At 42.7% G+C, this 22200-nt stretch overlaps 1 protein-coding gene across 1 annotated transcript; it reads left to right on the forward strand.

Annotated features, from left to right (window-relative positions):
* The first annotated feature begins 1049 nt into the window (after positions 1-1049).
* On the forward strand, positions 1050-20950 carry LOC135564825 (carbohydrate sulfotransferase 12-like). Its single transcript, XM_065010889.1, has 6 exons — positions 1050-1143; positions 9775-10125; positions 12276-12431; positions 15631-15810; positions 18209-18517; positions 20146-20950. Exons 2-6 carry the CDS (start codon positions 9784-9786, stop codon positions 20380-20382), a joined length of 1224 nt encoding a protein of 407 aa, XP_064866961.1. The 5' UTR covers positions 1050-1143; positions 9775-9783; the 3' UTR covers positions 20383-20950.
* The last annotated feature ends 1250 nt before the right edge of the window (positions 20951-22200 follow it).

Raw genomic sequence — 22200 nt, forward strand, 5'->3', positions numbered from 1 at the left:
CCCACCCCCGTCCCAAAGCACTCACATGTGGCCCAGTCCTCGAGCAGCAGTCAGAGCAGGAGATGTTCACCCCTCCGCGTCCAGACTGCAAATGAATCGCCGCTGGCTGAGTAAACCCTGTATTGAACCAATACTGCCATCTGTTGGTAAACATTATACTTAACATACATATACCAGGTTACTACACTTTTGATGATTATTTTTGTTTACAGAAAACAATTTTGTAAAATGTAAACATTTTGCTTTCAATTGTTTGGTTTTTGATTTCAACATCCATTATTTCCCTCTTTCTCGAAAATATAATGTTTACATTTTCAACTTTATTTTTCATGTTTACGATGTATTATATTTAAAATTCAATACATATGGCGTGTAATTGGCCCCATAGAAAACTCTCCCATTCCTGGGTCAGATTGGGGTGGCAGGTGTTGGGCCTGTAACTGAAAGGTTGCTGGATGGAATCCCTAAACTGACAAGGTTCAAATCTGTCGTTCTGAACAGGGGTCAGACTGTTCCATGGTAGGCCATCATTGTAAATAAGAATTTGTTCTTAACTGAATTGTCTAGATAAATTAGGAAGAAAGGACCGACTTGTAGGAAACTCTGCCTCCAGCAGGTGGTGTAGTTTCGCTCACCAAGCAAGGAGTTTTGCATGGAGGTCAATCAGTGTCGAATTTGGTCAACAAAAAAATAGATGGCTTATTTGCTATGTGAGGTTTATTTGACCCAATAGAAGTTTCGTAAGCATGTAGATAGGACACGTGACATCCCCACAACTTTGAGAAAAAACACATTATATCGGAGTCTCAGATGTCCATGCACATAGAATGAGGCAAGATGCACAGCATCTTTCTCCACAGCATACAAAAAAATGATTTCAACATCCATTATTTCACCTTTCCTTGAAAATATCATGTTTACATTTTCAACTTTATTTTCCATATTTATGATTTATTTTATTTTAAATTCAATACATGCAATTGGCCCCATACTTTTGATTCATCTCGCTCTGTAGAAACAGAGCACAAACTCTCGCGATGTTTCCGTGCTTTGTGAACAGCCTCTCGGTCTGGACACAAATAAGCTGCTTGCGCATCTCAGCTGACGCGGCGGGAACGGGGAGAGCTCGAGACCCTGGCGGAGGTGAGTTGTGTTTCCGGTAATAAAGAGTCTCTAACGTCATGATAGATAGTGTTAGAGTACATGGTACAGAAAGAAACAGCTCCGTGTCACTGAGCTGCGCTCCGCTGGGAAACAGGGTGTCTGACAGGGCTGAGTAAGGAGAAGAGACTGCTGGTCTGCAACTAGTCACAGATAATTGTCCTTCCTCTCTCCATCCCAGCCCGAATCTCCTTTCCCTAACATGTGTATGCATCTAACCCACACCCTTAGAAGTATGTATATTCATCAGTCGCAGCTCAATCCGTTTCTAAACAGCTCCGGATGTAAAGCCCGTTCTGTTCGCTCCTCGTCTTGCGCTGTGAAAGGCGACATTGTATTCGCGAGACCCAACCGGGCTGCTGCTGCACGTGACTAAACCCCGCTGTAATAACGGTGTATCTGAACCCATAACCTAACCATAATCTAACCCATCTGCTCTTATATCATCTAGCTGAAGGTGAGACGTGTGTGTGTGTGTGTGTGTGTGTGTGTCAGTCCCATGTTTCCTATGTGAGTTGTGTGGAACAGTGAGTGAAGGAATCGGACTAATAGTCTTTCTTCCTGGAGCATACAGACTCCTCCCCTCTCTCCTCTCCCCCACTCTCCTTTCCTCCCTTTCATCCTCCTCTCTCCAGTCCTTTCCTCTCCTGTCCTCCTCTCACCTCTCCTCCTCTCTCCTCCTCTCATCTCTCCTCTCTCCTCCCCTCCTCCCCACCTCCTCTCCCCTCCTCCTCTCCTCCTCCTCCCCTTGTCCTCCTCTCCTCCTCCTCCTCCTCTCCTCCTTTCCTCTCCACTCCTCCTTTCGTCTCTCCTCCTCTCATCTCTCCTCCCCTCTCTCCTGTCCTCCTTTCCCTCCTCCTCTCATCTCTCCACTCTCTTCCTCTTCTCCTCTCTCCTGTCTTCCTCTTCTCTCCTCTGCTTCTAACTACAGAATTGTGTGTGTACATCTCTACAGGAAGAGGAAGTGACACACTATAGCTGCAGAGTTCCATATTTAGAATGGTTGGAAAAGAACTGTGAAGCTCTGTGTTTTAACACAGAGAACACTTCAGAAGAGATGGAATAGTAATTACTATCTTTTTATCTGAGAGGGGAAGATGCAACAACAACAACTGCAATAGCAAGAACAGTAGGAAAAATATCACTAGTAAAACATCTATAAAAATAATAATTGGAATGACAGCCACATAACCTTTTATTATTAGTAGTAATAGGTTATAGGTCCTTAGTGTGCGTGTGTGTACGTAGCAGGGTTTCCGTTAGGAAAATGTGTCTCTGGACCCATATGCATTGGTTGGTAATCTGATTATGGCATCCACCCTCAGAATGTTTACATTATGGTAGTTCATCCACAGTGCTCAGAATGACAGAATTACATTTACATTATGGTAGTTCATCTACAGTGCTCAGAATGACAGAATTACATTTACATTATGGTAATTCACCCACAGTGCTCAGAATGACAGAATTACATTTACATTATGGTAATTCACCCACAGTGCTCAGAATGACAGAATTACATTTACATTATGGTAATTCATCCACAGTGCTCAGAATGACAGAATTACATTTACATTATGGTAATTCACCCACAGTGCTCAGAATGACAGAATTACATGTACATTATGGTAGTTCACCCACAGTGCTCAGAATGACAGAATTACATTTACATTATGGTAGTTCACCCACAGTGCTCAGAATGACAGAATTACATTTACATTATGGTAATTCACCCACAGTGCTCAGAATGACAGAATTACATTTACATTATGGTAGTTCACCCACAGTGCTCAGAATGACAGAATTACATTTACATTATGGTAATTCACCCACAGTGCTCAGAATGACAGAATTACATTTACATTATGGTAATTCACCCACAGTGCTCAGAATGACAGAATTACATTTACATTATGGTAGTTCACCCACAGTGCTCAGAATGACAGAATTACATTTACATTATGGTAGTTCATCCACAGTGCTCAGAATGACAGAATTACATTTACATTATGGTAGTTCATCCACAGTGCTCAGAATGACAGAATTACATGTACATTATGGTAATTCACCCACAGTGCTCAGAATGACAGAATTACATTTACATTATGGTAGTTCATCCACAGTGCTCAGAATGACAGAATTACATTTACATTATGGTAGTTCATCCACAGTGCTCAGAATGACAGAATTACATGTACATTATGGTAATTCACCCACAGTGCTCAGAATGACAGAATTACATTTACATTATGGTAGTTCACCCACAGTGCTCAGAATGACAGAATTACATTTACATTATGGTAATTCACCCACAGTGCTCAGAATGACAGAATTACATTTACATTATGGTAATTCACCCACAGTGCTCAGAATGACATTTACATTATGGTAATTCACCCACAGTGCTCTCAGAATGACAGAATTACATTTACATTATGGTAATTCACCCACAGTGCTCAGAATGACAGAATTACATTTACATTATGGTAATTCATTTTGGCAGAACATGCAACTCCAGGATGTAATGATGTCCTTCTTACCAAATTCCGATGCACTTTGAAGAAGTTAGAGTAACTGTCCACGTTTACTTTTCCTCAGCCAACAAGTAACGGACAGCAAAATCACTGGTCTGTCACAGTACTGTCCCCAATAGTACAAAAGTGTACCTATTCTATTGGTCAGCTCGTCATTCTGTGAGAAAAATAAATAGCCTATTCCAAACAAACTCTGGGACAGTTGTGGGACAATAGATCCCAAATTCATACCAGTGAGCCTAGGCTACATCCCAAAACGTATTTAAAAGTATTGAGGCTGATGCAACAGATCAAAACATTTTATTTAAAAATATTGATAAAATATTATTTCTTCACATTACAACTGCGCACACAGCAGTAGGCTACGCGCGAATGTTCATTCCATAATGCAATTAGTGGAAAACACCTTGTCAAAAGCACACTGCACATACGATGTGACTGAAAATATCTGTTAACTTAGAATGAGGGGAGATCGAAAGATGCAACAACTAGCATGGGATGCTAATATGACCAGGATTATCAACTAGCATGGGATGCTAATATGACCAGGATTATCATCAACTAGCATGGGATGCTAATATGACCAGGATTATCAACTAGCATGGGATGCTAATATGACCAGGATTATCAACTAGCATGGGATGCTAATATGACCAGGATTATCAACTAGCATGGGATGCTAATATGATTAGGATTATCATCAACTAGCATGGGATGCTAATATGACCAGGATTATCATCAAGTAGCATGGGATGCTAATATGACCAGGATTATCATCAAGTAGCATGGGATGCTAATATGACTAAGATTATCATCAACTAGCATGGGATGCTAATATGACCAGGATTATCATCAAGTAGCATGGGATGCTAATATGACCAGGATTATCAACTAGCATGGGATGCTAATATGATTAGGATTATCATCAACTAGCATGGGATGCTAATATGACCAGGATTATCATCAAGTAGCATGGGATGCTAATATGACCAGGATTATCATCAACTAGCATGGGATGCTAATATGACTAAGATTATCATCAACTAGCATGGGATGCTAATATGACCAGGATTATCAACTAGCATGGGATGCTAATATGATTAGGATTATCATCAACTAGCATGGGATGCTAATATGACCAGGATTATCATCAAGTAGCATGGGATGCTAATATGATTAGGATTATCATCAACTAGCATGGGATGCTAATATGATTAGGATTATCATCAACTAGCATGGGATGCTAATATGACTAGGATTATCATCAACTAGCATGGGATGCTAATATGACTAGGATTGTGCCTTTGGCTACTGTAAAATTAAAGAAAATGTATTTGAAAACGAATAAAATAGGTTACTGGTTTCAATGTCATATGGAAATCTTTATTTTTATTTTTTTTAACATTTTAGTCATTTAGCAGATGCTCTTTTCCAGAGCAATTAGTGTTAAGTTCCTTGCTCAAGGGCACATCAATAGGTTTTTCACCTAGTTGGCTCGGGGATTCAAACCAGCAACCTTTCGGTTACTGGCCCAATGCTCTTATCCACTCAGCTACCTGCCGCCCTAAAATAAATGCCGCCACATTTATAGAAATGGATTTTGGCTCGGCTACTTTGAAGCAAAGTGCCTCATAATTTGAAGTAAAACGTTAATTGTGTGAAACCTTAAGTATGTTTTTTAAATGCATTCTGCCTCCAGCTCATTGCAGTGGTGTGTGACACGCTGAAGCCTACTTACCATTACCTAAGCACTTGAATGGAGAATGGGAAGAGCGCTTCAATAACCAGTTAAGAAATAAAAATAGTAGCTCTGTAGCTCTATTTTTATCCTTGAGATGTTGATGCTTTGTTTCTAAATGTCAGCAGATGTTTTATGGCTTCATATCCATTGTTGCTGAGGCAGGTCTGACATATCACACAGACCGGTTTTGGTAGGCAGCTGTCCTTTGAAACAAATCCAGGGAGAAAGAGGCTGGGTGTCTACGCTTGACACTTACATGCCACTTCTGCTAACAGAATACGAAGATCGCATTGAAAAGTCTAGATGCACAAAAGTCTGATTGTGGTCTGATTGTGTTCATATCTGGGTGACCGGGAGGTGGTCAGGGATGCATTAATGATGTGCGGATTTCTCCTCAGTCTGGACTATCAGGCTGCCGAAAGCACATACAGTGGGAGACGTTATCAGTACTTCACCCACAAATCTCCAGAAAACGTGTTTTGGGAGCGAGGCACCTTTTTTCATTAAACGTTGGAGGAAATCCATTCCTAGCGTGTCTCTTTAGCTTTGCTAGCTGGCTGTCTAGCTACATAAGGTAGCTGGATAGTTATCTGAAGTAGTGGGCAACTGCTATCAGGTTGTCGTGTTATTGTCAGATTTAGCCTGTTCCACCGTTTGCAGAATGCATACTGCCATTTCAGTCAAGGGAATCTGGACACAATGTGGGCAAAGTAGACTCATTTAAATGTAGGTGTAGATCATGACGTGTCGGAATATGTAATGACTTGTCCCTATATTTAGTTACTTTGTCCCTATATTTAGGTACTTTGTCCCTATATTTAGTTACTTTGTTCCTATATTTAGTGACTTCTCATACCCTTCCAATGACTTTGTCCCTATATTTAGGTACTTTGTCCCTATATTTAGGTACTTTGTTCCTATATTTAGTTACTTTGTCCCTATATTTAGGTACTTTGTCCCTATATTTAGGTACTTTGTCCCTATATTTAGGTACTTTGTTCCTATATTTAGGTACTTTGTCCCTATATTTAGTTACTTCTCAGACCCTTCCAATGACTTTGTCCCTATATTTAGTTACTTTGTCCCTATATTTAGTTACTTTGTCCCTATATTTAGTTACTTTGTCCCTATATTTAGTTACTTTGTCCCTATATTTAGTTACTTTGTTCCTATATTTAGTGATTTAGACCCTTAATGACTTTGTTCAGTGACCCAATGACTTTGTTCCTATTTTCTCAGTGACTTTGTTCCTATATTTAGTGATTTCTCAGACCCTTCAACTTCTCAGACCCTGACTTTGTTCCTTCCAATTTTGTTCCTAGTGACTTCTCAGACCCTTCCAATGACTTTGTTCCTATATTTAGTGATTTCCAATGACTTTGTTCCTATATTTAGTGACTTCTTCAGACTTTGTTCCTTCCAATTTAGACTTTGTTCCTATATTTAGTGACTTCTCTTCAGACCCTTCTCAGACCCTTCCAATGACTTTGTTCCTATATTTAGTGACTTCTCAGACCCTTCCAATGACTTTGTTCCTATATTTAGTGACTTCTCAGACCCTTCCAATGACTTTGTTCCTATATTTAGTGACTTCTCAGACCCTTCCAATGACTTTGTTCCTATATTTAGTGACTTTTTAGACCCTTCCAATGACTTTGTCCCTATATTTAGCAACTTTGTCACTATAGTTAGCGACTTTTTCTCATGATTAGGTCATTATTGGAGTTAGGTGTGTTAGCTGGGACAAAACTGATACCAATCAGGCCCTGAGGACTGGAATTGCCCACCCCTGCACTAGCACCTAGGCTTGTGCTTGAGAGATTGTTTATGAGATCTTTGGTAATTTTCTATAATGTCTGCTACGTGAAGTGAGTCATTATTAGTGAATGTGCATTAAGCATGATTCTGGTTTTAATTGTGATAATAAAAAAGGGCATTTTCATAGACAAACTTGAAAGCCAGACCAGCAAAAAGATGGTTAAACTATTTGGATAAATTAATTAAAGTATTAATTTCACAAGTCCTGAATTCAGTGTGTGTGTTTTAGAGGTCGACCGATTCTGATTTTTCAACGCCGATACCGATTATTGGAGGACCAAAAAAAGCCGATACTGATTAATCGGACGATTTTTATATATATATTTGTATTAATGACAATTACAACAATACTGAATGAACACTTTTATTCTAACTTAATATAATACATCAATAAAATCAATTTAGTCTCAAATAAATAATGAAACATGTTCAATTTGGTTTAAATAATGAAACATGTTCAATTTGGTTTAAATAATGAAACATGTTCAATTTGGTTTAAATAATGAAACATGTTCAATTTGGTTTAAATAATGAAACATGTTCAATTTGGTTTAAAAAATGCAAAAACAAAGTGTTGGAGAAGAAAGTAAAAGTGCAATATGTGCCATGTAAGAAAGCTAATGTTTAAGTTCCTTGCTCAGAACATGAGAACATATGAAGGCTGGTGGTTCCTTTTAACATGAGTCTTCAATATTCCCAGGGAAGCAGTTTTAGGTTTTGTTACACCCTGTCCTTAGTTATCTTTGTTTTCTTTATTATTTTGGTTAGGTCAGGATGTGACGAGGGTGCTATGTGTGTTTTTGTCTTGTCTAGGGTTTTTGTACATCTATGGGGTTTTGGTATGTCTAGGTAAATGTAGGTCTATGGTGGCCTGAATTCGTTCCCAATCAGAGGCAGCTGTTTATCGTTGTCTCTGATTGGGGATCCTATTTAGGTTGCCATTTTCTGTTTTGGTTTTGTGGGTTATTGTCTATGTGTAGTTGCCTGTCAGCACTCGGTTTATATAGCGTCAAGGTTAGTTTGTTTAGTGTTCTTTCTTTATTAAAATAAGTATGTATTCATATCACGCTGCGCCTTGGTCTCATCAATACGACAAGGTTGTAGTTATTATAGGACTATTTCTCTCTATACCATTTGTATTTCATATACCTTTGACTATTGGATGTTCTTATAGGCACTATAGTATTGCCAGCCTAATCTCGGGAGTTGACAGGCTTGAAGTCATAAACAGCTCAATGCTTGAAGCACAGCGAAGAGCTGCTGGCAAACGCAGGAAAGTGCTGTTTGAATGAATGCTTACGAGCCTGCTGCTGCCTACCACCACTTAGTCAGACTGCTGCTGTCTACCACCACTCAGTCAGACTGCTGCTGTCTACCACCACTCAGTCAGACTGCTGCTGTCTACCACCACTTAGTCAGACTGCTGCTGTCTACCACCACTTAGTCAGACTGCTGCTGTCTACCACCACTCAGTCAGACTGCTGCTGCCTACCACCGCTCAGTCAGACTGCTGCTGCCTACCATCGCTCAGTCAGACTGCTGCTGCCTACCACCACTCAGTTAGACTGATGCTGCCTACCACCACTTAGTCAGACTGCTCTATCATAGATTTAATTATAACAACACACAGAAATACGAGCCTTAGGTCATTAATATGGTCAAATCCGGAAACTATCATTTTGAAAACAAAACATGAATTCTTTCAGTGAAAGACGGAACCGTTCCGTATTTTATCTAACCCTAACCCTAACGGGTGGCATCTCTAAGTCTGAATATTGCTGTTACATTGCACAACCTTTAATGTTATGTCATAATTATGTACAATTCTGTCAAATTAATTACGGTCTTTGTTAGGAAGAAATGGTCTTCACACAGTTCGCAACGAGCCAGGCGGCCCAAATTGCTGCATTTACCCTGACTCTGCTTGCACAGAATGCAAGAGAAGTGACACAATTTCCCTAGTTAATAGAAATTCATGTTAGCAGGCAATATGAACAAAATATGCAGGTTTAAAAAATATATACTTGTGTATTGATTTTAAGAAAGGCATTGATGTTTATGGTTAGGTACACATTGGTGCAACGACAGTGCTTTTTTCGTGAATTCCCTTGTTAAATCCTCCCCCGTTTGGCGAAGTAGGCTGTGATTCGATGACAAATTAACAGACACTGCATTGATTATATACAACGCAGGACAAGCTAGATAAACTAGTAATATCATCAACCATGTGTAGTTGTGAAGATTGATTGTTTTTTATAAGATAAGTTTAATGCTAGCTAGCAACTTACCTTGGCTCCTAGCTGCACTCGTGTAACAGGTAGTCAGCCTGCCACGCAGTCTCCTCGTGGAGTGCAATGTAATCGGCCATAATCGGCGTCCAAAAATGCAGATTCCCGATTGTTATGAAAACTTGAAATTTGGTCCTAATTAATCGGCCTTTTCGATTAATGGGTCGACCTCTAGTGTGTTTGTGTAACAGTGTTTGTGTAACAGTCTATGTTCTCTGCTGCTTGTGTTAAGGGTGTCAACATGGGGAAGTGGAGGTGGTTCCGTGTCTCTCTGGTTCTGGGTTCAGTCTTTATGATCCTGTTGATTATTCTCTACTGGGACGACGTTGGAGCCTCTCACCTCTACCTGCCCCCCCTCTCCCCCCGGCCCGCCCCTCACCACTCCCCCACACACCCAACCCCCTACTTCCTCTCCGACATCAATGCCTTCGTAAACCAGTTCCTGGAGGGAACCAATGATCCTACAGATTCCGCCCCCCCAGACTCTGCCAACCAATCAGAGCACGCTGAGGAGCGGTATGTTCCCCGGAGGGAGTGGAAAGTCCATCTGACGCCCATCGACCCCGAGAAACGACTAGGACAGGTAATCCTAACCCTCCCTCTCAATACAATTCAATGTAAGGGCTCTGTTGGCATGGAAAACATATGTTAACATTGCCAAAGCAAGTGAAGTAGATAATAAACAAAAGTGAAATAAACAATACAAATTTACAGAAAACATTACAATCACAAAAGTTAAAAAGAATAAAGACATTTCAAATGTCTTATCACTTGCAAATAGTTAAAGTACAAAAGGGAAAATAAATCAAACTGAAATGTGTTTGTTCTTCACTGGTTTCCCTTTTCTTGTGGCAACAGGTCACACATCTTGCTGCTGTGATGGCGCACTGGTATTTCACCCAGTAGATATGGGAGTTTATCAAAATTGGGTTTGTTTTTTAATTCTTTGTAGGTCTGTGTTTAATCTGAGGGAAAAAATGTGTCTCTAATATGGTCATACATTGGGCAGGAGGTTAGGAAGTGCAGCTTTGTTTCCACCTCATTTTGTGGGCAGTGTGCACATAGCCTGTCTTCTCTTGAGAGCCAGGTCTGCCTACGGCGTCCTTTCTCAATAGCAAGGCTATGCTATCTAAGTCTGTACATAGTCAAAGCTTTCCTTAAGTTTGTGTCAGTCACAGTGGTCAGGTATTCTGCCACGGTGCTCTCTGTTTAGGACCAAATAGCATTCCAGTTTGCTCTGTTTTTTTGTTAATTCTTTCCAATGTCTCAAGTAATTCTCTTTTTGTTTTCTCATGATTGGGTCTAATTGTGTTGCTGTCCTGGGACTCAGTGGGGTCTGTTTTGTGTTTGTGTTTATGAACAGAGTCGCAGAACCAGCTTGCTTAGGGGACTCTTCTCCAGATTCATCTCTCTGTGGGGTGTGTTTGTGTTTGTGAACAGAGCCCCAGGACCAGCTTGCTTAGGGGACTCTTCTCCAGGTTCATCTCTCTGTAGGGTGTGTTTGTGAACAGAGCCCCAGGACCAGCTTGCTTAGGGGACTCTTCTCCAGGTTCATCTCTCTGTAGGTGATGGCTTTGTTATGGAAGGTTTGGGAATTGCTTCCTTTTAGGTGGTTGTAGAATTTAACAGCTTTTTTCTGGATTTTGATAATTAGCAGGTATCGGCCTAATTCTGCTCTGCATACATTACTCTGCATGTTTTACGTTGTACACAGAGGATGTTTTTGCAGAATTCTGCATGCATGTCTCAATTTGGTGTTTGTCTCATTTTGTGTATTCTTGGTTGGTGAGCGGACCCCAGATCTCACAACCATAAAGGGCAATGGGTTCTATAACATGATTCAAGCATTTTTAGCCAGATCCTAATTGGGATTTTAAATGTTATGTTCCTTTTTATGGTATAGAAGGCTCTTCTTGCCTTGTCTCTCAGATCGATCACAGCTCTGTGGCACTGATGTTTAGGCCGAGTTATGTATAGTTTTTTGTGTGCTCTAGGGCAACGGTGTCTAGATGGAATTTTTATTTGTGGTCCTGGCAACTGGACCTTTTTTGGAACACCATTATTTTTGTCTTACTGAGATTTACTGTCAGGGCCCAGGTCTGACAGAATTTGTGCAGAAGATCTTGGTGCTGCTGTAGGCCCTCCTTGTTTGGGGACAGGAGCACCAGATCATCAGCAAACAGTAGACATTTGACTTCACATTCTAGTAGGGTGAGGCCGGTTGCAGACTGTTCTAGTGCCCTCACCAATTCCTTGATATATATGTTGAAGAGGGTGGGGGCTCAAGCTGCATCCCTGTCTCACTCCACAACCCCGTGGATAGAAATTGATGTTTTTTTTGCCTTAACTGCACACTTGTTTTTTGTGTACATAGATTTTATAATGTCGTTTTTTCCCCAACACCACTTTCCATCAGTTTGTATAGCAGGCCTTCATACCAAATTGAGTCAAAGCTTTTTTGAAATCAACAAAGAGGAGACTTTGCCTTTCTTTTTAGTTCGTTTGTTTGTTAATTAGGGTGCAGGGTGAATACGTGGTCTATCATACAGTCATTTGGTAAAAATACAATTTGACATTTGCTCAATGCAGAGGATTTTCCCAAGGTTGCTGTGGACAAATATCCCACAGTAGTTATTGGGGTCAAATTTGTTTCTCTCTCTCACCTCTCACTCTTGTTTTCATGCCTCTCGCTCTCTCCCCCCTCCGCTCTCTCCCCACTCTCTCTCTTTTCAGGAGAGAAGGCGGCAGCGTCTCCATGACCTCTGTCACCATGGTGATGACCTGGCTTTTCCGGGGAAGAACCGTTCGTTTGACGACATCCCCAACAGGGAGCTGGATCACCTGATCGTCGACGACCGCCACGGTATCATATACTGCTACGTCCCCAAGGTACACACACACACACACACACACACAGCCCTGGGCTTTATTTAACCTTTATTTAACCAGGCAAGTCAGTTCAGAACAAATTCTTTAACTGACCTATTTACAATGATGGCCAAACCCGAACGACGCTGTGCCAATTGTGCGCCGCCCTATGGGACTCCCAATCACGGCCGGTTGTGATACAGCCTGTATTCGAACCTGTAGTGATGCCTCTAATCAAATCAAATATGTTCATGAAGCCATTTTTACACCAGCCTAAAACCCCAAACAGCAAGGAATGCAGGTGTAGAAGCACTGTGGCTAGGAAAAACTCCCTAGAAAGGCCAGAACCTAGGAAGAAACCTAGAGAGGAACCAGGCTGTGAGGGGTGGCCAGTCCTCTTCGGGCTGTGCTGTGTGGAGATTATAACAGTACATGGCCAAGTTGTTCAAATGTTCATAATGACCAGCAGGGTCAAATAATAATCATCACAGTGGTTAGCTCCTGAGGTGCTGACCTGTTGCACCCCCTGATTATTATTAATTGACCCTGCTGGTCATCTATGAACGTTTGAACATCTTGGACACCTTGGCCATAATCTTCACCCCTCACAGCCAGAAGAGGACTGAACACCCCTCACTGCCTGGTTCCTCTCTAGGTTTCTTCCTAGGTTCTGGCCTTTCTTGGGAGTTTTTCCTAGCCACCGTGCTTCTACATCTGCATTGCTTGCTGTTTGGGGTTTTAGGCTGGGTTTCTGTATAGCACCTTGTGATATCGGCTGATGTATGAAGGGCTTTATGAATACATTTGATTGATTGATAGAGGGTTTAACAGGTCAGCACCTCAGGAGTAAATGTCAGTTGGCTTTTCATAGCCGAGCATTCAGAGTTAGAGACAGCAGGTGCGGTAGAGAGAGAGAGTTAAACAAATAAATAAATAAAGTCCGGACAAGGTAGCACGTCAGGTGAACAGGTCAGGGTCTCAGCACTGAGATGCAGTGCCTCAGACCGCTGTGCCACTCGGAGTCAAACCCACCACTGGTGTGCTTGGCCAAAGAGCTCTATTTTTATGTCATCTGACCATTGCACAGGTTCCAATCCAAGTTCCAATGCCGTTTAGCAATCTCCAGGCGTTTACATTTTTAGGATGACATAAAAGTAGAGGTCTTTGGCCAGGTCTTTGGCCAGGTCTTTGACCATGCACACCAGTGGAGTTGAAAGAAAGATGCAGAAAAGAAGCCCATACCTACTGTCCAATGTGTTGCTGGGTCTTACTTGGCTGTGTAGGGATTAGAAGAAGGAGAGTGATGGAGTTAGATTAGATGACCTGGCCTCCACAATCACCCCACCTCAACCAATTGAGATGGTTTGGGATGAGTTGGAATGCAGAGTGAAGGAAAATCAGCCAACAAGTGCTCAGCATATGTGGGAACTCCTTCAATACGGTTGGAAAAGCATTCCTCATGAAGCTGGTTGAGAGAATGCCAAGAGTGTGCAAAGCTATGCAAAGGGTGGCTACAATAGAAAATATATTTTGATTTGTTTAACACTTTTGGTTACTACGTGATTCCATATGTGTTATTTTATAGTTTTGATGTTTTCACTATTATTGTACAATATAGAAAATAAGAAAGTCAAAATAAAGAAAAACCCTTGAATGAATAGCTGTGTCCAAACTTTTGACTGGTACTGTATACAGTGGGGCAAAAAAGTATTTAGTCAGCCACCAATTGTGCAAGTTCTCCCACTTAAAAAGATGAGAGAGGCCTGTAATTTTCATCATAGGTACACTTCAACTATGACAGACAAAATGAGAAGAAAAAAATCCAGAAAATCACATTGTAGGAGTTTTAATGAATTTATTTGCAAATTATGGTAGAAAATAAGTATTTGGTCACCTACAAACTAGCAAGATTTCTGGCTCTCACAGACCTGTAACTTCTTCTTTAAGAGGCTCCTCTGCCCTCCACTCGTTACCTGTATTAATGGCACCTGTTTGAACTTGTTATCAGTATAAAAGACACCTGTCCACAAGACTGAATCTGCAATAGGTAAGCAGCTTCGTTTGAAGAAATCAACTGTGGGAGCAATTATTAGGAAATGGAAGACATACAAGACCACTGATAATCTTCCTCGATCTGGGGCTCCACGCAAGATCTCACCCCATGGGGTCAAAATGATCACAAGAACAGTGAGCAAAAATCCCAGAACCACACGGGGGACCTAGTGAATGACCTGCAGAGAGCTGGGACCGAAGTAAAAAAGCCTACCATCATTAACACACTACGCCGCCAGGGACTCAAATCCTGCAGTGCCAGACGTGTCCCCCTGCTTAAGCCAGTACATGTCCAGGCCCGTCTGAAGTTTGCTAGAGAGCATTTGGATGATCCAGAAGAAGATTGGGAGAATGTCATATGGTCAGATGAAACCAAAATATAACTTTTTGGTAAAACCCCAACTCGTGTTTGGAGAACAAAGAATGCTGAGTTGCATCCAAAGAACACCATACCTACTGTGAAGCATGGGGGTGGAAACATCATGCTTTGGGGCTGTTTTTCTGCAAAGAGACCAGGACAACTGATCCGTGTAAAGGAAAGAATGAATGGGGCCATGTATCGTGAGATTTTGAGTGAAAACCTCCTTCCATCAGCAAGGGCATTGAATATGAAACGTGGCTGGGTCTTTCAGCATGACAATGATCCCAAACACACCGCCGGGGCAATGAAGGAGTGGCTTCGTAAGAAGCATTTCAAGATCCTGGAGTGGCCCAGTCTCCAGATCTCAACCCCATAGAAAATCTTTGGAGGGAGTTGAAAGTCCGTGTTGCCCAGCAACAGCCCCAAAACATCACTGCTCTAGAGGAGATCTGCATGGAGGAATGGGCCAAAATACCAGCAACAGTGTGTGAAAACCTTGTGAAGACTTACAGAAAATGTTTGACCTCTGTCATTGCCAACAAAGGGTATATAACAAAGTATTGAGATAAACTTTTGTTATTGACCAAATACTTATTTTCCACCATAATTTGCAAATAAATTCATAAAGAATATTACAATGTGATTTTCTGGAATTTTTTCTCATTTTGTCTGTCATAGTTGAAGTGTACCTATGATGAAAATTACAGGCCTCTCATCTTTTTAAGTGGGAGAACTTGCACAATTGGTGGCTGACTAAATACCTTTTTGCCCCACTGTATATTGTATGTATATTTCTATTGACTGTAGGTGGCGTGTAGTAACTGGAAGAGGATCATGATCGTGCTCAGTGAGAGTCTGCTCCAGGAGGGAGTTCCGTACAGGGACCCTCTGGCGGTTCCTCAGGAGATGGTCCACAACAGCAGCCTCCACTTCACCTTCAACAAGTTCTGGAAACGCTACGGGAAGTTCTCACGACACCTGATGAAGGTCAGTTCACTTCTAATCTCTTACCTCTAACATGAACCCTGATGGTGGTCAGTTAACAGCTGACATGAACCCTGATGGTGGTCAGTTAACAGCTGACATGAACCCTGATGGTGGTCAGTTAACAGCTGACATGAACCCTGATGGTGGTCAGTTAACAGCTGACATGAACCCTGATGGTGGTCAGTTAACAGCTGACAAGAACCCTGATGGTGGTCAGTTAACAGCTGACACGAACCCTGATGGTCGTCAGTTAACAGCTGACACGAACCCTGATGGTGGTCAGTTAACAGCTGACACGAACCCTGATGGTGGTCAGTTAACAGCTGACATGAACCCTGATGGTGGTCAGTTAACAGCTGACATGAACCCTGATGGTGGTCAGTTAACAGCTGACACGAACCCTGATGGTGGTCAGTTAACAGCTGACACGAACCCTGATGGTGGTCAGTTAACAGCTGACACGAACCCTGATGGTGGTCAGTTAACAGCTGACACGAACCCTGATGGTGGTCAGTTAACAGCTGACACGAACCCTGATGGTGGTCAGTTAACAGCTGACATGAACCCTGATGGTAGTCAGCTGACACGAACCCTGATGGTAGTAAGCTGACACGAACCCTGATGGTGGTCAGTTAACAGCTGGCACATTTGGTTTAATTTAATATATAAAGCTGAAAGTGATGTATTCAGTGCATTTGGAAAGTATTCAGACCCCTTTTTCCACATTTTGTTACGTTACAGCCTTATTCTAAAATGGATTAAATTGTTTTTTCCCCCTCATCAATCTACACACAATACCCCATAATGACATCACAATACCCCATAATGACATCACAATACCCCATAATGACAAAGCAAAAAAACAGTTTTAGAAATTTGTGCAAATATATTAAAAATAAAACTTCAATGTCATTTAAATAAGTTTCCAGACCCTTTACTCAGTAGTTTGTTGAAGCACCTTTGGCAGCGATTACATCGTAGAGTCTTCCTGGGTATGATGCTACAACCTTGGCACACCTGTATTTGGAGAGTTTCTCCCATTCTTCTCTGCAGATCCTCTCAAGCTCTGTCAGGTTAAATGGGGAGCATCGCTGCACAGCTATTTTCAGGTCTCTCCAGAGATGTTCGATCAGGTTCAAGTCCGGGCTCTGGCTGGGCCACTTAAGGACATTCAGAGATTGTCCCGAAACCCCTCCTGCGTTGTCTTGGCTGTATGCTTAGGGTCGTTGTCCCGTTGGAAGGTGAACCTTCGCCCCAGTCTGAGGTTCTGGATCAGGTTTTCAATAAGGATCTCTCTGTACTTTGCACCGTTCATTTTTCCCTCGATCCTGACTAGTCTCCCAGTCCCTGCCGCTGACAAACATCCCCACAGCATGATGCTGCCACCACCGTGCTTCACTGTAGGGATGGTGCCTCCAGACATGACGCTTGGCATTCAGGCCAAAAGTTCAATCTTGGATTCATCAGAGAATCTTGTTTCTCATGGTCTGAGAGTCTTTAGGTGCCTTTTGGCAAACTCCAAGCGGGCTGTCATGTGCCTTCTTACTGAGGAGTGGCTTCCGTCTGGCCACTCTATCATAAAGGCCTGATTGGTGGAGTGCTGCAGAGATGGTTGTCCTTCTGGAAGGTTCTCCCATCTCCACAGACGAACTCTGGAGTTCTTTCAGAGTGACCATCGGGTTTTTGGTCACCTCTTTGACCAAGGCCCTTCTTCCCCGATTGCTCAGTTGGCCGGGCGGCCAGTTCCAGGAAGAGTCTTGGTGGTTCCAAACTGATGAAGAATGATGGAGGCTACTGGGTTCTTGGGGACCATCAATACGGCAGAAACGTTTTGGTCCCTTCCCCAGATCTGTGCCTCAAGACTATCCTGTCTCGGAGCTCTACGATTCCTTCAACCTCATGGCTTGGTTTCTGCTCTGACTTACACTGTGGGACCTTATATAGACAGGTGTGTGCCTTTCCAAATCCTGTCCAATCAATTGAATTTATCACAGGTGGACTCCAATCAAGTTGTAGAAACATCTCAAGGATGATCAATGGAAACAGGATGCACCTGAGCTCAATTTCAAGTCTCATAGTGAAGGGTCTGAATACTTATTATAAATAAGGTATATCTGTTTTTATTTGTAATACATTTTAAAACATTTCTAAAAACCTGTATCAACTTGTACCTTTGTCATTATGGGGTATTGTGATGTCATTATGGGGTATTGTGATGTCATTATGGGGTATTGTGATGTCATTATGGGGTATTGTGTGTAGATTGAGGGGGGGGAAACATATTGAATCCATTTTTAAAATAAGGCTGCAACGTAACAGAATGTGAATACTTTCCGAATGCACTGTGTATTTGTTTTTGAAGGTGGTTTTAATAAAGGTGGTTTTGTTTATTGTCAAGGTGAAGCTCCAGAAGTACACTAAGTTCCTGTTCGTCAGAGATCCGTTCGTCCGCCTCATCTCAGCGTATCGGAACAAGTTTGAGCAGCCCAACGAGGAGTTCTACCGCCGATTCGCTCTGCTCATGCTCCGTCGCTATGGTAACCACTCTGAACCTCCCGCGGCAGTGGGCGACGCGTTTCCTGCGGGAATCCGCCCCTCCTTCTCAGAGTTTGTCCAATACCTACTGGACCCCAAGACGGAGAGCGACGCCCCCTTCAACGAGCACTGGAGACAGGTCTACCGGCTATGCCACCCCTGTCAAATACAGGTAATATATGAAAATACTAGATTATTATCCAATGTCTAAGAATAAGTATTTTGGCAGAAGTAAGGGCCAACAAGATCCACCTTCTTGTGAAAGAAGAGTGAACTCTGTTATCTAGCCCAACATTCTGCATTTATCAGACCAGCAAACATCAGTCCCCACTACTTTACAAATAACATGGATTCTACTATTGTACCAGTGCAGTAGAGGTCCTTAAGATAGGACTGATTGATCCTGTGGCTCAGCTGCATCTCCAACAGCCATTCAGAAAGCTTGTATACATGTGTTACCCATTTCTCTCTAGGTTGTATTGAACATGTTCAGTCATAAGGACCATTCATCAGAGGACATGTCACTGTGTAAATATGCTTCCCATTGTTTTTTCACCTTTGCCAATGGGTCAGCCATGTCATCTAGTAGACAAGAATATAAGGGAAGTCAAGCCTTTTCTATTGTTTTGTTTAAGCAGCAACCTTTCAATTGGGTTGGTAGTCAGACAACTCTGCAATTGTAGGGATTTCCAAAACTGTGTCTTGAGGCAAATCAAATGTTACAGACAGATGTTCAAAGATATCCATTTTGGACCTGTCAACAAAACAAATTGTATTTCTATGAAAACTACCCCTGTCTACTGAGGGTAAATATTGGTATTTTATTTGTAAAAACCAGTATCCCCTTTGTCATTATGGGTTATTGTGTGTAGATTGATGAGGCAAATGATGTTGCAAAAGCAGCAGCCTCTCCTCCTGGGGTCCAGAGCACAGAACACACAACACAGAGCACAGAGCACAGAACACACAGCACAGAACACAGCACAGCACACAACACACAGCACAGAACAGAGCACACAGCACAGAACAACACAGAGCACAGAGCAGCACAGAGCACACAGCACAGAACACACAGAGCACACAGCACAGAGCACACAGCACAGAACACACAGAACACAGAACACAGAACACAGCACAGAACACACAGCACAGAGCACAAAGCACAGAGCACACAGAGCACACAGCACAGAACACACAGCACAGACAGAGCACAGAGCACAGAACACACAGAACACAGAACACACAGCACAGAACACAGCAGCAGAGAACACAGAACACAGAGCACAGAACACACAGCACAGAACACAGCACAGAACACACAGCACAGAACACACAGCACAGAACACAGAACACAGAGCACAGAACACAGAGCACAGAACACAGAGCACAGAACATGATTGATAGACAAGAACAGCTCAAGGACAGATCAACATACATTTAAAAATGGCACACACAGCCTACATATCAATACACACACACAGCCTACATATCAATACACACACACAGCCTACATATCAATACACACACACAGCCTACATATCAATACACACACACACATATCAATACACACACATCTAGGTCCAATACACACACACACACACACTATCTAGGGGGAGAGCCGTTGCATTATCTGTTTCTTGAAACCAAGTTTGCTGTTCATTCTCTCACTATGAGACGGAAAGGGATACTGTTAACAAAGAAGAAAACAGACAGCACAGACTGATGCTGGTGCGTGCTAGTCAATTTGTTTGGGTTAACATTCTCTCTGTCTCTCCCCCTCTCTCCCCTGCCCCCTCCCAGTATGACTTTGTGGGTCAGCTGGAGACGGTTGAGGAGGATGCTGAACAGCTGCTGAGGGTTTTGAAGGTGGACAACGTGGTTGACTTCCCCCCCTCTCACAGGAACCACACGGCCAGCAGCTGGCAGGAGGACTGGTTCAACAGGGTGCCCCTAGTGGCCAGGAGGGGTCTCTACAGGCTGTATGAACCAGACTTCAGACTGTTTGGCTACTCCAGACCAGACTCCCTGCTAGACTGACTGACTACAACTACACTCAGAAAAAATGGCTTTTCTAAAAGGGCTCTTTTCTTGTCCCCATAGGAGAACCCTTTTTGGTCCCAGGTATAACTTTTTGGTGGTGAAACAGGTTCTACTTAGAACCTTTTAGTGATGAAACTGTTCCACGTAGAACCTTGAATTAATTAAACCGTTCTACTTGGAACCAAAAATAGCTATTGTCAGTGGGTTCTCCTATGGGGAAAATCAAAGAATCCTTTATGGTTCCAGGTTGTACATTATTTTCTAAGACCAGCCAGCCAGAGTGCTGCATCTTCTGCTCCTGTTCTGGACTCAGCAGGAGAACAGAGGAAAGTTAGAGTTAGGTTCAACTTCCTTTGGAGAAGACTTGGACTCCTGACTGCTGGAACCCTGGTGGCTTTGATGTCATCATGGAACCCTGGTGTCTGTCATGTCATCATGGAACCCTGGTGTCTGTCATGTCATCATGGAAACCTGGTGTCTGTCATGTCATCATGGAACCCTGGTGTCTGTCATGTCATCATGGAACCTTGGTGTCTGTCATGTCATCATGGAAACCCTGGTGTCTGTCATGTCATCATGGAACCCTGGTGTCTGTCATGTCATCATGGAACCTTGGTGTCTGTCATGTCATCATGGAACCCTGGTGTCTGTCATGTCATCATGGAACCCTGGTGTCTGTCATGTCATCATGGAACCCTGGTGTCTGTCATGTCATCATGGAACCTTGGTGTCTGTCATATCATCATGGAACCCTGGTGTCTGTCATGTCATCATGGAACCCTGGTGTCTGTCATGTCATCATGGAACCTTGGTGTCTGTCATGTCATCATGGAACCCTGGTGTCTGTCATGTCATCATGGAACCCCGGTGTCTGTCATGTCATCATGGAACCCCGGTGTCTGTCATGTCATCATGGAACCCTGGTGTCTGTCATGTCATCATGGAACCCGGTGTCTGTCATGTCATCATGGAACCCCGGTTTCTGTCATGTCATCATGGAACCCCGGTTTCTGTCATGTCATCATGGAACTCCGGTGTCTGTCATGTCATCATGGAACCCTGTCTGTCATGTCATCATGGAACCCCGGTGTCTGTCATGTCATCATGGAACCCCGGTGTCTGTCATAGTTGTTTTCATGGAACCCCGTGTCTGTCATGTCATCATGGGAACCCCCGGTGTCTGTCATGTCATCATGGAACCCCGGTGTCTGTCATGTCATCATGGAACCCTTGTCTGTCATGTCATCATGAACCCGGTGTCTGTCATGTCATCATGGAACCCTTCTGTCTGTCATGTCATCAGAAACCCCGGTGTCTGTCATGTCATCATGGAACCCCGATTTGTCATGTCAACAAACCCCGGTGTCTGTCATGTCATCATGGAACCATGTTACATGTCATGTCATCATGGAACCCCGGTGTCTGTCATGTCATCATGGAACCCCGAGTGTCTGTCATGTCATCATGGAACCCCGGTGTTAGTCATGAGGTTGGAACCCCGGTGTCTGTCATGTCATCATGGAACCCCGGTGTCTGTCATGTCATCATGGAACCCCGGTTTCTGTCATGTCATCATGGAACCCTGGGGTTAACCCTGGTCACTACTGATCATCCTAGAGGAGTTGGACTGTTTGGGTTAGTTTTCTAGTTGTTTTTAATGTTCACTTATTTTCCAGCGTTAAAGTTAAGCATGAAAGGGATTTTTTGTGTTTTATGTTTTAATGTGGAAAGGAAATGCCTTGTTTCACAGTGACCGATGCCAACATTATCACCCTTATAAGGAAGCCATCAGGACCTGAGGAGTTGTAGGCTTAT

Source organism: Oncorhynchus nerka, linkage group LG26, assembly GCF_034236695.1.
Source record: "Oncorhynchus nerka isolate Pitt River linkage group LG26, Oner_Uvic_2.0, whole genome shotgun sequence".
Lineage (NCBI taxonomy): Eukaryota > Metazoa > Chordata > Actinopteri > Salmoniformes > Salmonidae > Oncorhynchus > Oncorhynchus nerka.